Here is a 15,254-nt window from a genome sequence, read left to right as displayed (position 1 = left end):
ACACCTTGGGGGTGGAAGCGCCTTTGGAGCCCGTCCTTGGGCCTCTCGGAGGGGGAAAAATTCTCTAAAACCCCGTCGTCATCTGCGGTGTTAGTTAGCTGAGGGTGCTTCTCCCCTGGCGGGAGCGGGCTGGGGATGGGAACCAAACCTGCAGGGATCGCGGAGCTGTCGCAGCCGCCTGGCCCTGCTGCCCCCGGCATTCCGAAGGAAGCTAAAAATAATGAATCATCGCATCATTAAGGTCGGAAAAGACGTCTAAGGTCATCAAGTCCAACTGTCAACCATCACCCCCATGCCTGCTAAATCATGTCTCCAAGTGCCACATCTACACATTTTTGAACCCCTCCAGGGATGGGGACTCCCCCACTGCCCTGGGCAGCCTGGTCCAAGGCCTGACCACTCTTTCAGGAAAGAAATTTTTCCTGATCTCCGAGCTAAACCTCCCCTGACAACTTGAGGCCATTGCCTCTTGTCCTGTTGCAGGTTACTTGGGAGAAGAGACCAACCGCCCCTCACTCCACCCTCCTGTCAGGGAGCTGGAGAGAGCGATGAGGTCCCCCCTCAGCCTCCTCTTCTCCAGCCTGACCAGCTCCAGCTCCCTCAGATGCTCCCCATCAGACTTGTTCTCCAGACCCCTCCCCAGCCTCGCTGCCCTTCTCTGGACACGCTCCAGCCCCTCCATGTCCTTCTTGGAGTGAGGGGCCCAAAGCTGAACACAGCACTCGAGCTGGGGCCTCACCAGTGCCCAGTCCAGGGGCACGATCCCTGCCCCAGCCCTGCTGGCCACCCCATTGCTGGTACAAGCCAGGATGCCGTTGGCCTTCTTGGCCACCTGGGCACACTGCTGGCTCCTGCTCAGCCGGCTGTCGACCAGCACCCCCAGGGCCTTTTCCACAGGGAAGCTCTCCAGCCACTCCTCCCCAAGCCTGGAGCCTTGCGTGGGGTTGCTGTGACCCAAGGGCAGGGCCCAGAACTTGGCCTTGTTGAACCTCACGCAGTTGGCCTCAGCTCATCGATCCAGCCTGTCCAGGTCCCTCTGCTGTAACAGGGCCTTGCTGTAAATCAGCGTTGGGTCAATACCCAGAATTGAAAGCTAAGCCCCCAGAACTGTCGGCTTTCAACCATTTTTCTCACCGGGTTTTGTTTCTTTACAAGTTAATCCCCAACTCACTTCGTTTCGTTCTAATCCCCATTGTAAGGGCAACCCATGGGGACAGCTCGGCTGTCACCGACGTCCCCCAGCTCCGGTTTCTAAGGGAGGGGGGGAATGGGAAGGGGCCCCACGTTAAGGGCAGGAGGGACAGTGACCGGGTGCCCCGAGCAGCTATCCCAGTTGCCACCCTGCGCGGAGAACAGACAAAGGCCTCTCCCTGCTTCACAGATGAAAACCAGGCGTGCAAAAAACATCATTTTAAAAAAAAAGAAGCTCTGCTTCCAGCCCATTTTGTGCTTTTTTTTTTTTTTTTCCTGTGGCATGGGATGATCAGGGTGCATCTTTAAATAAAAAAACTCATCGCAGCAGTGAGGGGTACCTGTGGTCACCATCCCTCAGCTGCCTCCTCCTGCCCAAACCCGGTGGCATGCGGCAAAGGGCTGGAAGCCGAGCGAGGACGTTGCAGTGGTATTAATTTGAAGGAAAGCAGGTGAAAAAAGGTGTTCTTTGTGGGGTCTTTTTGTGGTTTTTTTTTTTTTAAATTTTATTTTATTTTCCTGCCAGCTCTGATCGGTGCCTTTTCAAGCAGCTCTGGCTGCAGAACAGAACGCGGAGCGCGGGTGCGGTGCGGGGAAGGTGTTGCAGCCGCCTTCCGGGAAGAGCGAGGTTTGAACAAAGTGCCGGCACTTCAAAAGGCTCCTGTGTTTCAGCCAAAGATTATTTGGGGGTTTTTTTCCAGAAGGCAGAAGGTAAAACATGAAAGGGAAGTGGCTTTCAAAAAAAAAAAAACAACCAGCTGTATTTTCGTGCGCTGATTGCAAGACAACACCGATAAAAATATCCTTTGCTAAATGACTTTCAGCGGGGATTGTGGAAGCAACACAGCGTTTGTTGCTTCAAAAAAAAAAAAAGAAATTATTCCCAATAAGCCAAGTCAAGCCCTGCCAGTTGTTTCCAGCACGAACTGGTGCTTTGGAGAAAAATGTTTTTTTTTTTTAATTTAAATTTATCAATTTTTTTTTTTTAAATTTGGTTTGCTGATTCACGTCCATTATGTTGATTAGAGTTGTTGATAAACCATAAGCGCTGCCCGGGCCTCCCCCAAAGCCCCAGCCCGTGGCACAAGGCAGAGGCTGCGGCGCAGGGACCCCGGGCTGTGCTGGGACGATGCAGGCAGAAAGCCCCCCAGGACTAATGGGGAGAGGCTTGGCTACTCCATTCTCTCCATCATGTTTGAAAGGTCCTGGAGGACAGGAGACGTGCCCGAGGACTGGAGAAAGGCCAGCGTCACTCCAATCTTCAAAAAGGGCAAGAAGGAGGACCCAGGGAACTACAGGCCGGTCAGCCTCACCTCCATCCCGGGAAAGGTGATGGAGCAGCTTATCCTGGAGACCACCATCAAGCAAGTGGAGGAAAAGAAGGTTATCAGGAATAGTCAGCATGGATTCACCAAGGGGAAATCATGCCTGACCAATCTGATAGCTTTCTATGATGGCGTGACTGGCTGGGTAGATGAGGTGAGAGCCATGGATGTTGTCTACCTAGACTTCAGCAAGGCTTTTGACACAGTCTCCCATAACATCCTTCTAGGGAAGCTCAGGAAGTGTGGGCTGGATGAGTGGTTGGTGAGGTGGACTGAGAACTGGCTGAATGGCAGAGCTCAGAGGGTTGTCATCAGCGGCGCTGAGTCTGGTTGGAGGCCGGTAACTAGTGGGGTTCCCCAGGGTCAGTACTGGGCCCAGTCTTGTTTAACTTCTTCATCAATGACCTGGATGAAGGGACAGAGCGTACCCTCAGGAAGTTTGCTGATGACACAAAACGGGGAGGACTGGTGGATACCCCGGCAGGCTGTGCTGCCATCCAGCGAGACCTGGACAGGCTGGAGAGTTGGGCAGAGAGGAACCTGATGAGGTTCAACAAGGGCAAGGGCAGGGTCCTGCACCCGGGGAGGAACAAACCCAGGCACCAGTACAGGCTGGGGCAGCTCTCCGGAGAGGGACCTGGGAGTGCTGGGGGACGACAGGGTGACCATGAGCCAGCAGCGTGCCCTGGCTGCCAAGAAGGCCAATGGGATCCTGGGGTGCGTTACTAGTGTGGGCAGCAGGGCGAGGGAAGTTCTCCTCCCCCCCTACTCTGCCCTGGTGAGGCCCCATCTGCAGTGCTGTGTCCAGTGCTGGGCTCCCCAGTTCAAGAAAGATGAGGAGCTACTGGAGAGAGTCCAGAGGAGGGCTACGAGGATGAGGAGGGGACTGGAGCATCTCTCCTACGAGGAGAGGCTGAGGGAGCTGGGCTTGTTCAGCCTGGAGAAGAGAAGGCTGAGAGGGGACCTTAGAAATGCCTCTAAATATCTGCAGGGTGGGGGTCAGGAGGACGGGGCCAGACTCTTTCCAGTGGTGCCCAGGGACAGGACAAGGGGCAACGGGCACAAACTGAAGCCTGGGAAGTTCCAGCTGAACCCGAGGAAGAACTTCTTCCCTCTGAGGGTGCCGGAGCCCTGGCCCAGGCTGCCCAGAGGGGCTGTGGAGTCTCCTTCTCTGGAGATATTCCAGCCCCGCCTGGCCGCGGTGCTGTGCCCCCTGCTCTGGGTGACCCTGCTTGGGCAGGGGGCTGGGCTGGGTGACCCACAGAGGTCCCTGCCAACCCCTACCATGCTGGGATTCTGGGATTCTGTGACCCGCAGGCTGACAGGGATTCCTGCACCTCAGTGGCTGTAGGCGAAGGGCATCGAAGAGGAGGGAGGATGGAGGGAACAGCAAAGCTGCGGGGTCCCGCTCATCGACGGGAAGGTCCCTGAATTGCAGGCAACGAGGCAAAACTCTTCTCTGGAACAGACCTCGGCGCCCTTGAGCGACGCTGCTGCACCGCGGGGCGGCGGACGCGTCTCAGCATCTCAGCGATACGAAGCGATGAACAAAGCGCAGCTTCACCGGCTCTAAAGAAGACGTTTATTTAGGTACTGCAAGGCTGCACTGCATGTATCATACAATATTACAGTAATTTAGTATGGTACAGAAATAATTAAAAAACTTTACAGCTCATTACAAAGGATCTTTGGATTTTAGCTCGTTCGCAGCACCCCGATCGACCCGCGACGCCGCAGCGCCCGCAGCCCCTCTCTATATACAGACCCAGCACATGTACAGACACGGGCAGAGACGAGCGGGGAGAGGCTCTCCCCGGACACGGCCACCTCGGCCGGCTGCGGCGAGCCACGGGGAGGAAGGCGCCGAGGGCTGGGACGTCGCCGGTTACTGCTCGGGGCACGGCTCCGGGTTGGGTTTGGCGGGGGGAAAGCGAGGGGGAGAGCGGCCACCTCACCCCACTCAGCATCAGAACCGCGGCCGCCGAGCGGGTACGGCCGGCGAAGGGGGAACGGCCGTGCCGCGTCCCCGTGTCCCGTTGCTGGGTTTGCGGAGCCCCGAGTCCCCGCGCTCTCCGCTGCGGCGTTGCGGTGCCGGAGGCGGGGGCTGGAGCAGGCAGTGGAGCCTTCCGGGGGGGGACAAACCCGACGGTGGTTCAGGAGGAGAGAGCAGAAACCAGAGCGAAGATGGGGAAAGGAGACGTAGGAAGAAGACACTTGGTTGCGACCCCAGGTCCAGAGGATTCTGTAGCGTGGGCAGCCCGTGCCTGGGCTCACCGCGACCTTCGTCTCCTCAGCCCCAAGGCCCACAGGGAACCCAGCCCTGGGTTAGCTGCCGACCCCAGGATAAGGCACTGCGAACGCCAAGCTCCTGTGCAAAGAACGGGCAGCACCAGCGTCAGGACCAGAGCTTCAACCCAGGGAAGAGTCCTCCACCGCCCCGGAACAGGACACGCAGTCGCTACGGCAGCCAAGCTCCTTCCGTCCAGGTTTTCATGCCTGACAGGTCGGGATGAGGAGAGGTTTCTTGGTTCACAGGAGAGCGCAGAGGTGTCCCGGCTCGCGGGGAGCTTCCACCTCAACCCCTGACAAAACTCTCTTCTTAAAGACTCGGGCAGGACTCGTTTCTATGGGTTTTCCTCAACTCCATCATCGCAGCGCCAAGGCCCTCAAGCTGAACAGGTTTTATTTTGGACACAGAGATCAAAACACCACGAGAGCGTCGAACAGAACACGGGAGAAAGTCTTGGCTTGAGCAAACCCCACGAAGTCCCTCCCAACAGCATCCTCGGCGCTGACTCGGCGCAAAGGAGGACGGGACCATCACATCTCCCACCATCCAACGCCATCTTCTACGCCTGGAACCCGAGCCCCATCCACGGCTCAGGGGCAGGGAAAGCAAGCTTGCACTGCCGAGCAGCCACGGGAGATCGGACCCTCGCTACGAGTTACAGCTCCTGCGTTAAATAATTCTTCTTCCCTGTATAAAGTGCATGAAAATCTTGGAGAATATGCATAGCAATTAACGCAGCAGCCTCAGCCGCTGGGCACTTCCAGTTAAGAGCACCTCCTCCTCCACACTGACTGTATTTTTCTAATGTCATCAATAAAAAAGATCTATTACCTTCATTATGGTTTTAAACTGTTTTCTGGTTAGTTGGCTTAGCTGGTGCAAAGCAGCAGACGGCTTCGGGTAGAGGGATGCGCACTCACTGCGCCAAAATCTTGGGAAGTCTCCTCAGCAGACTCCTCCCGTGCCCAGGAAAGCCAGGCTGCGCGGGAGGGAGTCAGAGAAGTCCTCCAAGAGCGTCCTCACGGCCGGATTGGATTTGTTTTGGCTTTCTGGAGCTTGCGCGGCATCGAGGCGATTCGGCTGGGGCAGCAGGAGCCAGGGTGGGATTTGAGGAGAGGTTGAGCTCCAAAAGTCAACCGAGATGGCAGAAACCAAGAGAGCCACCAGTAAAACATCAACCACGCCAACCAGGCGCTCTGCTAATGGAGCCACTCCGTCAGGCTCGTCATCCACCAGGGTTTCAAGCCACGCCAGCCACGTTTCTCTAGGATAATTTATCCCAGAGGTGGCAGCAAGCGCGTTCCGTTCAGATTGCGTATCCCAGCCCTCCGAATACGGGTCCGGAGGCAACCGAGGGCGGGGGGACGAAGAAACCCACCCCGTGTCGGTCATCCGCAGCCTCCGACCACGCACGGCGAACGCTGAAACACGTCCTCAGGCGGCCCGCGGGATTCGGAGCGGGGAGCGTAAATGGCGAACGCCGAGCCCAGCTGCCTCCTGCTCGACGCTTTCACTCCTGCGGCTTCGATAGCTTTACGTCGGCCCCGGGGAACTCCCGTCTTCGGAGGCAGCGGTGCAAGAAAAGAGGCTTCAAAAGGACTCGGGCAGGTTCTTCCCTTCGTGTCTCCCCCAGAGGGGCCTCCTAGCAAACATCACGAAATTACAAAGACCTCCCGAAAGGCAGGCGATGAACTGCGGAGACTGAAAAACCAACTCTCGGTCAGGGGCCGGGTCGCCTCAGCCGACCTTCCGCGGCACGTCAGGACAAAGTGCAATGAGAGAAACGGTACAGACGGGTTTTAGAAAACTTACAAGGCAGTTCAAGAGGCATCGTACTAATTAGCGGGCGGTCTTTCGTCAGCGAGACTCGTCACAGCCCAAAATGAAACATCTATAAAAACAGTTGCAATTTTAAACCCCACGATTTTAGTGTCTCAATTCTTCGCTACTAAATTTCTCCCATCGCCTTGGCTTGGACGGGAGCTTCACGCGAAGGAAAAGGAGGAAAAACCGTACACTAAAAACGTCTCTGAAAGCTGGTCTGTACATTTGATGCTGAGATCTCTTGAGGAGAAGGTAGGGAACACTGACACGAGTTACGCAAAGCCGAAAGGACAGACGAATCCCCGGCAGCACGGCGCACGCCGCAGTGTAACCCATCCCACTGCTTCCTGCTACAGGTTAGTTTCTATTTTAATTTTACTCCTTCAGCATCAACGCTATTAATTACAGTAAATCAGCGTGATTAGCTCCTTCGCTAAGCATCCCTACCTCCTCTGATGACAGCGTAGCTTTCCCCTGGACCTCCGAACCAGACGGCTAAGGCACTTCGACACCCACGGGCAGCGACTAGATACGTATTAAAGTTTAATCATTAATTTATCATCTGAAATATTGCCCACGTAGATAAAACCTCTATTGCTCATGCTGTCCAATCCCCCCGTGACGACTAAAAATGATATAAACGGCCCGGAATATAAAAGCCCACGGCCTTTCCCGATGCGTTAGAAAACGAGCGTGTGTACGTAGAGGGGTGCACACGTACGTACACAGACGCGTACAGCAATACGGAATTTGCGCCACAGGCAGTTAAAAACTAGCCAGGGTTACCGAAAATAAAATCAGATTTTCCAAAAGCCAGCTCAAACCTCCCACTGTCGAGAGCGAGAGGGGTTTTGGGGTCGACTCTTCCGCGGCTGAGCCGGGCTGGCTTTCGGAGGACGGGCTGGCTCGCACCACGACGCTCGGCGCGGAGCTGGCAGAGCTTCCCCCTGCAACGGCAGCCGGTGGGTGATTGTAAAGCGCAACCAATTTCATATTTTAAAATAATAAATAAAAATAAATAGAGCGGGTTCATCCCGTTACAAGGACAGCGACCCTCTGCTGGAAAAATCCGAGTGTCTCCCAAGGCCGGGTGGGAACGCCGGAGCACGTTCAGCGCCGGTATCGCTGCGAAAACCCTCCCGGCCCAAAGGACAGGACCGAGGCGAGGAAGGTCCTGCCGGGCTTCGGGGCAAGCAGGAGAGGGGACCCTGTCATGGTGAGAGCGCACGTTAAACAGATTACAGGCAGCAAATCAGCTCCGCTCCCCTCATTCCTAGAAAGAAGGGGTCAAAAATATTACGGAGGGGGTCACGGGCCCTCTCCCGCTCCCTGCGAAGGTTGAGCAGGGGTGAGGGACAACAGGACAGGAATCAAAACAGGCACTGGTCCCGGGTCACACAACCAAAGTGCTGATGCTTTTTTAAATAACGGGGTTTTTTTGGTTCTTTATTTCCAAATAAAGTTTTGACGTTCGCTTCTCTGCCTGTCTGGAATCTTTATAACCTTGCCCTTTCACCATGTGTTACGGTGGTACGGACACGGCTCGTACAGGATCATAAAAGAACTGTTAATCTGGGGAGGGTTTGTTGTGGTTTTTTTAGAATTTCCAGAATTTTTGCCGAGAGCAGCACTGGTGCATGGGGAGTATTTTGTAGCTATGGGGAAGCCACGCCGTAAATTGCACCACTGCCGCGTCTCTTCCTTCTCTGGGAGGTGGAACCACCACCAGCTTTCACCGGCTGCCATCCGCCGGACCCTGGAGCGTCACAATTTGTAACGGGAAGCCGAGGACGTAGCTCCAGCACCGTGACAAGGTAAAGAATGAACATGTCAATCACCCGAAGCGGAGAGAAAGAAAAAACAACCCTTCATTAGTGTTTGCCACAAAGGAGAAGTTCACACTCGGTTGGTTTAGCTCGCCGAAGCTGGAAGACCTGCTCCCCTCGCTGCGGTGGGCAGGGCTGGCTCAGTTGGCCCAGGATTTCCTGTTCTCCGCGTTTTTCTGGCCCTTCTCCGGCCGCAGCGCGGATCCTCCTTCTGCTTTCGCCAGGGCTGTGAGCGAAGCCAGGTTGGAGGCCGAACTGGAGAAGGTGCTGCTCTTTCTGTTCTCGGCGGCGGCTCCTCCGTGCAACCTCAGCCCGGTGCTCCGCCGCCTCGCTGGGCCCGTGGCCTTTCTGACTCTGCCCGGTTTCACAAGCAATCCATAGCCCGGGTTGCACCTGAAATACTGCTTCCCGCCAATCGAGCCGTCATTCTTACCTGGGAGAAGGAGAGAAAGATGATAGGCAAAATGGCCTTTACTGTGTGCGCACGGTGTGCTACCAGGAGGACAGCAGAAGGAAGCAAGAAGAAGACACCGAGACGGAGAACGACTGTTCCACATGAGCACACTGTGAAGGTGAAGACCAGGAGGAGAGAGCACTACGGGCACTGGAGGACACAGCTGGTACGAGAGCAACCAAATCTGAAGATCGACACGCTTACCACCATAAAGACAAGTCTTCTGGCTACCAGAGGAGCAGAGAGGTGGGAGCAGCCTTCCCACAGGAGATAAAAAAAACATCGGCTGGTTTTATGTCTGAACTCAAAAAAATTATAAGATTAGAGGAAGCAGCTGCCTGCTGGGCTGGATTCAGGTGGCTCACAGAATCACACAGAATGGTCGGGGTTGGAAGAGACCTCTGTGGGTCACCCAGTCCAAACCCCTGCCGAAGCAGGGTCACCCAGAGCAGGCTGCACAGGACTGCATCCAGGCGGGTCTGGAATATCTCCAGAGAAGGAGACTCCCCAACCTCCCTGGGCAGCCTGTGCCAGGGCTCCGTCACCCTCAGAGGGAAGAAGTTCTTCCTGGGGTTCAGCTGGAACTTCCCAGGCTTCAGTTTGTGCCCATTGCCCCTTGTCCTGTCGCTGGGCACCACTGCAAAGAGTCTGGCCCCATCCTCCTGACACCCTAGCTGCTAGCTGCAGGCTTGTGCTCCAGTGACACCAGTACGCTCCACTGCCGAACACCAGCAAGGCCACTACATGGAGACAGTTACTCTGAACGGGGGACACCACACCTTATTCCTCCTCCCTGCTTGCTCTACGGGGAAATTCTTTAATTTCACCAAAAGTGTTAAATCACCAGTTCAGCAACAGATGCGTTAGCAAACTATCAGGAGGGAAGGGAAAAAGCCATTTAAAAGAGCTTTTGGTTTTCTGAGTTGAGCAGAGTCTGAAGATGAGAAGAGTTACTGCTTCCGCATCATAAAACCTCCACAGAACAGAAAGAATCATTTCTTTACGCTGACACTGTTGAGATCTTTCTATTTCTCCCTTTAGATCATTTAAATTTCTCACGATCGTTGCTCTGGGTACCGGGACGGAGACCGCTCCCATCTGGAAAGGGAATGCCAAATGACACAACAGCTCTTCAGACAACATAAGGTCACCCCTTCTTTTTTACAGGTGTTTCCTTCTCTCTCCCACCACTCCTGCATTGGGTCTGCTATACCCTTGTTGAGCCACGGACTTGGGCTTCTGACCCCGTGTGTAGTGTGACAAAGATACAAGTTTGTGACTGAACTTCTTCACTCTGAGGGTGATGGAGCACTGGAACAGGCTGCCCAGAGGGGCTGTGGAGTCTCCTTCTCTGGAGATATTCCAGCCCCGCCTGGACATGGTCCTGTGCAGCCTGCTCTGGGTGACCCTGCTTCGGCAGGGGGTTGGGCTGGGTGACCCACAGAGGTCCCTGCCAACCCCTACCATGCTGTGATTCTGTGAATTTCCCAAGTGAAGCTGTGTCAGAAGCCAGCTAGGCTCCACCAAATCAGGGACTTCATCCCTGTGGAAGCAGAAAATATCCAGTAACATCAGCAGCTGAGTCCCCAACAGACCAAAAACCTCGCAGCTGTTCGACGCTTCCACTGAAGCTGATGCTACCGGGTACGTGCAGACAGCTAAGCAGAATTAGCACTGTGCACTGGAGTAGCTAGACAGGGAGGGAAGGTGACTTTCCAAAATTGAAATGAATCTGTAAATATATATATATATATATTTTTTTTTTTTTTTTTAAATAAGGCAGGAATTCAGGACTGAGACTTGGGTCTACAACTTTCAAAGGGATCAGAGCTACACTTTGCTTTCTGGGATGGCAAACTCCAGCGAGTTCTCTGAAACCAGCTGAAAACACACCATCCAGTCCAGCTTTTATGAGCACACCATGGGCAGGGAAGATAACTGCTCATTTAATGCGAGTCCTGGGCCCTTGACACAGTATTTATCCTGGTGACCGCCTCCAATCCCAGGGAAGCGTGCAGCAGAGACGAGCGTGGGCAACTCCCCGGGATGTGCTGATTCACCAAACCAAGCCTGCACTGCAGGTCTGGAACGCTACAGCTCGGCTAAAAGGATTTAAATAAGGAGCTTTACGTGCCCTTGGTAAACCAGACCCTCTCACTATCAAAGGCAGAGGGATCTACTGCTCGTCTCTCAAATTTTCCACTAGCGTGCCCTGCCTTCCCCCAGTCCCACCCACTCTTGAAGAAGCAAGTGCTGTGGAAGTGGACATGAACCTGCAGAGAAAAGCAGTGGTGAAGCTTCAGAGGAGAACAAATTCCAGCCATCATCTTTCTTTCGTCTTGTGCTGAACTCACTGTTTTTCCGCGTCATGCGACATCGCATATGAACAGAGCGTCTCCAGCAACAGCACCCTAATTTCTAAAAAATAATGTATTAGAGCCTAAATTCCGGGAAGCCTGTGGTTGTACAGGTAAGAGCCCAGTTCTGGGCTCCCCAATTCAGGAAAGATGAGGAGCTACTGGAGAGAGTCCAGAGGAGGGCTACGAGGATGATGAGGGGACTTGAGCATCTCTCCTACGAGGAGAGGCTGAGGGAGCTGGGCTTGTTCAGCCTGGAGAAGAGAAGGCTGAGAGGGGACCTTAGAAATGCCTCTAAATATCTGCAGGGTGGGGGTCAGGAGGACGGGGCCAGACTCTTTCCAGTGGTGCCCAGCGACAGGACAAGGGGCAACGGGCACAAACTGAAGCCTGGGAAGTTCCAGCTGAACCCGAGGAAGAAATTCTTCCCTCTGAGGGTGATGGAGCCCTGGCCCAGGCTGCCCAGGGAGGTTGTGGAGTCTCCTTCTCTGGAGATATTCCAGACCCACCTGGACGTGGTGCTTTGCCCCCTGCTCTGGGTGACCCTGCTTGGGCAGGGGGTTGGGCTGGGTGACCCACAGAGGTCCCTGCCAGCCCCAAACATTCTGTGATTCTGTGAAGAGTCAGGCAGGAGTGGCAAACAGAAGCTGAAAGAAACCTTAAATCACCTGTGTGTCCTGGCAGTCAGTGCAGGATTATTTCCTACTGCTTTGCATATACATAGGTATACACACACACACAGCCTTTTGCAGTTTTACAGCTTATTTTAAAATAGCTTGTGAGAGACTAGGTAACCTGATAAGAGATTCTGCAGCTTAGCCTAAATGTTCCTTTCTTCATTCGAACCCCACAACTCCTGTAGCACTTTGGACACCCTTACCCTCACAGAGCAGAAGCCTAGAAGAGGACTCTTTGGACACAAAACCTGTCTCCTGCAACGATATAGTCACCAAGCTACATTGTAAAAGCACTCCTGATTCCTGCCTCCATTGTAAGAATCATGGAATCTTAGAATCACAGAATGGAGAATGAAGAAGCCAACGAAATCACCGAAAAGGGACACAGCACAGTCAGAGGTCAGTGAGGCGAGGTTTACAAAGGCAGACTGGAAAAGGATTACAGCAGGTAAAGAGCTTTTATATTTCCCTTCTCAAAATGCACCCAGTAACGGCTAATAACCCCCCTACCCTCATCAAAAAGCGGCCTTAAATCGAACACTGCAAACTCTGAGACGCCGTCTGCTTCACGGCCGGTCTAGATCGTATTTTACCTGAAGGTAAATCCAGTTCGACACCAACCCATGTTCCCTCTTGAAAGTCTGTCGGCCCAATATATCGAACGGTGCCCGTCTTGTTTGTGCCGACTGTGACGTATTCTCCCTCCTTCAGCCACTCGGGAATTTCATTGGCATCTTCGGAGTCGGAATTCACCTCCAGTTTTTCTTCTGCCATCTCCGAGCCATTGTGGTTCAGCCCACGAGTGGCGGACGTGCTCTTTTCTTCTTGCTGCTCTTCGGCGTTTAGCGAACACGGGGGATCTGTCCCCAGCATGCTGGTAAAGGACTTCAGCTCTGACGTCTTGACTTTCTGGATTTTGAAGGGGGAGGCTGCAACGGCGGGCTGGGACAATTGGTCGGGATGAATCTGTGGTTTGGGAAAGCCCAGTTCTGAAGCCCCAGAAGCCATTTCTTTTCTCCTAGCTTGTCCTGCTGACTCCATTGCTTGTTTGGATGACAACTCCTTCTTTGGAGTGGAGGTAGAAAGGAAGGTTCTTGCATCAGTGGCTACAGAGGCATTGTTTGCCTGCTTGCTCTGAGTCACAGGAGACGTGCAAGGTTTTGATTTCAAAGCATCATTTCCATTTACCTCAGTGCTGTCTTTCGGTCTCACGTGAGCACTTTGAAGGCTGAAGGCGGGTAGACCCTCTCTCTTCGCACTGAGACAGCTTTCCCAAGAACCGTCCGAGTGCCCCGGCATCTCAGAAGACGAGACCGGAGCCACAGCGGGAGCTGGGAAGTCACTCCCTGCGGGCACTTGACCTCCTGGCTGAGCCACAGCATCAGCTCCTGCTGCCAGGGCTTCAGAGAGGGTGGCCGTCGAGACGCTGTGAGAAAAATACCCGCTGGAGGCCTCGCTCAGAGGACTTGGAGGTCCTTCCTGGGAGTCCTGCGCCTGGCTCTCTCCTGTGGGGTGCTGCAAAGGCACTTTGGGTGGTTTCTCCGGGCTCTTGTCCGCCTCCGGCGTCTGCGCCGCAGTTTCAAATGGCTGTTTCCCTATTTCCTCTTGGTTAATCTGAAACAGAAGAGGACAGGGACCGTGGAGCTCTGTTATCCAGAATACCTGGGCTGAAAGGTCAGGCACAAGGCCTCTGGGCAGTATTAAGGACTCCAGCTCATCTAAATCCCTCTGTAGCTGCTATCTCCAACAGACGCAAGCTGGTCTGAAGTCAGCTTGGCAAACCTGGCAGGATTGTCAGCTCATTTCTTCCATTAATAACAAAAGTGTCGACAAAAAGAAATACGTCCCCCACTATTTACTGAAAAATTATTTATATTGCAGGAATGGTCATTTGCTGTTTGAACAGCAGGATTTATACCAAACGTGAAACAGCCGTGATCTATAAGTCTCTCACAGTTCTTTGCCTTAACTCTCAGGATTGATAAATCACACCTCTCCAACTAAACTGTCATTTCTGTCCCCGTTTCCAAATGCCATTCCCACCTCCACACCGCCAGCACCGCGCGCTTTCGGAGTATGAAATTAACTGCACCTCCCGAGATTAACAGCCCATTTTAGTGATGTATTTCTTGGCTGTAAAGTTTACTAAATCTGATAGATCAATATCTTTTGCCAGCACATGTACTCTAAAAGATTAGGATGTCTCTAAATCTCTTTGGGAGGGAGGGAGGGAGGAGGCTGCTAATAAAAAGGGGGAAAAAAGGGGTTGGAGGACGGCAGATGTGTCCGTATTCTGTCTTCACTCTCAGGTGTACATTCTTGTCTATTGCTCGAAATTTTGTGGTTTATCCCATCTAGCAGTTAAGTGTCCCAAACTACAGGATTATCACCTTATCCTGCAGTGCCTTTTCCACCAGAAACGTAAGCGTCATCTGAAGCCAGAGGGATTTGACTGAATTACAGGAATTTCAGCCCCAAAGGCTAGCTTGCTATTGCTAAGTGAAATGTAATACAGAAGAGTTTTTTGAAATATTCCTGCAGATTAAAGACATATTTTTAGCTTTTCTATGGAGAGGACGGTGTACACGTGGACTCTGGAGCTCTGCTCTTTCTTTGGGTTTTCCCTTTTCAGTGTTCAGATAACACACATTTTGCTAAGACAATAAAAGCACAGTGGGAGAAAGCTGATTTGCTATTCATCAGACTGAAGTTCTGCTGAACTGTGGGAGATCATAGGGTCTATCTTCTCTCCAGCTTAGCAAGAGCCTTTTTTCACGCCGATATCACGAATTGGCTTGAAATGTAAAATTGAGAATTAAGCTCCGCACCCAGAATAACAGACATGTTCTGTTTATAGAAAGCGTCAGAGCCCAGTAATTTGCCTTTTAAAGCAGCAAAACAGCTAAATTTTAGCTAGTTAACTGCTAATGCAATCATATGATTAACCAGGCTTTCAAATATAAAAGTGTAACCAGCGATACAAGGCGAGATTTTACCAGGACCTAAGAAAACACAGCAACACACACTGCATTTAATTGTCTCGCAGCGAAGCCGCAGTGGAAGAGCGACGGATTTTAAGCAGCTAACCCAGGAGCTGCTTTTGCCCCCTCTGGTTTCCAGGCATGGAAAGATGAGAACTGCACCCCCACATCCCGGGATGTGCTTACCTGTTTTATCTTCACAGCACCGGCAGACTGAACCATAATTCGTGGGACAGCCTGCAGGAATGAAAAACAAACAGAGCATCATTCACTTGAAGGATTAAAAGTTGTCAAACTGGTAAAGATTACAACTTGTATTTGAAATTCGA

At 53.0% G+C, this 15,254-nt stretch overlaps 1 protein-coding gene across 2 annotated transcripts in view; it reads right to left on the bottom strand.

The window, feature by feature from the left end:
* Nucleotides 1-4,083: 4,083 nt before the first annotated feature.
* The window catches only part of KIF13B (kinesin family member 13B), a 144,962-nt gene continuing 133,791 nt past the window's right edge, over nucleotides 4,084-15,254 (bottom strand). For both annotated transcript variants that reach the window (XM_075415039.1, XM_075415038.1), the window contains exons 38-40: nucleotides 15,112-15,162; nucleotides 12,538-13,558; nucleotides 4,084-8,889 (exon numbers count right to left, since the gene is read on the bottom strand). In XM_075415039.1, the coding sequence (XP_075271154.1) occupies nucleotides 8,597-8,889; nucleotides 12,538-13,558; nucleotides 15,112-15,162 (1,365 nt within the window). In that variant the 3' untranslated portion in view covers nucleotides 4,084-8,596. The remainder of the gene's footprint in view (nucleotides 8,890-12,537; nucleotides 13,559-15,111; nucleotides 15,163-15,254) is intronic.

The sequence above is a fragment of the Opisthocomus hoazin genome, chromosome 2 (assembly GCF_030867145.1).
Source record: "Opisthocomus hoazin isolate bOpiHoa1 chromosome 2, bOpiHoa1.hap1, whole genome shotgun sequence".
NCBI classification, from domain to species: Eukaryota; Metazoa; Chordata; class Aves; order Opisthocomiformes; family Opisthocomidae; genus Opisthocomus; species Opisthocomus hoazin.
Note: the sequence above shows the minus strand (reverse complement) of the source record. Positions and strands in the feature narration are given on the sequence as shown.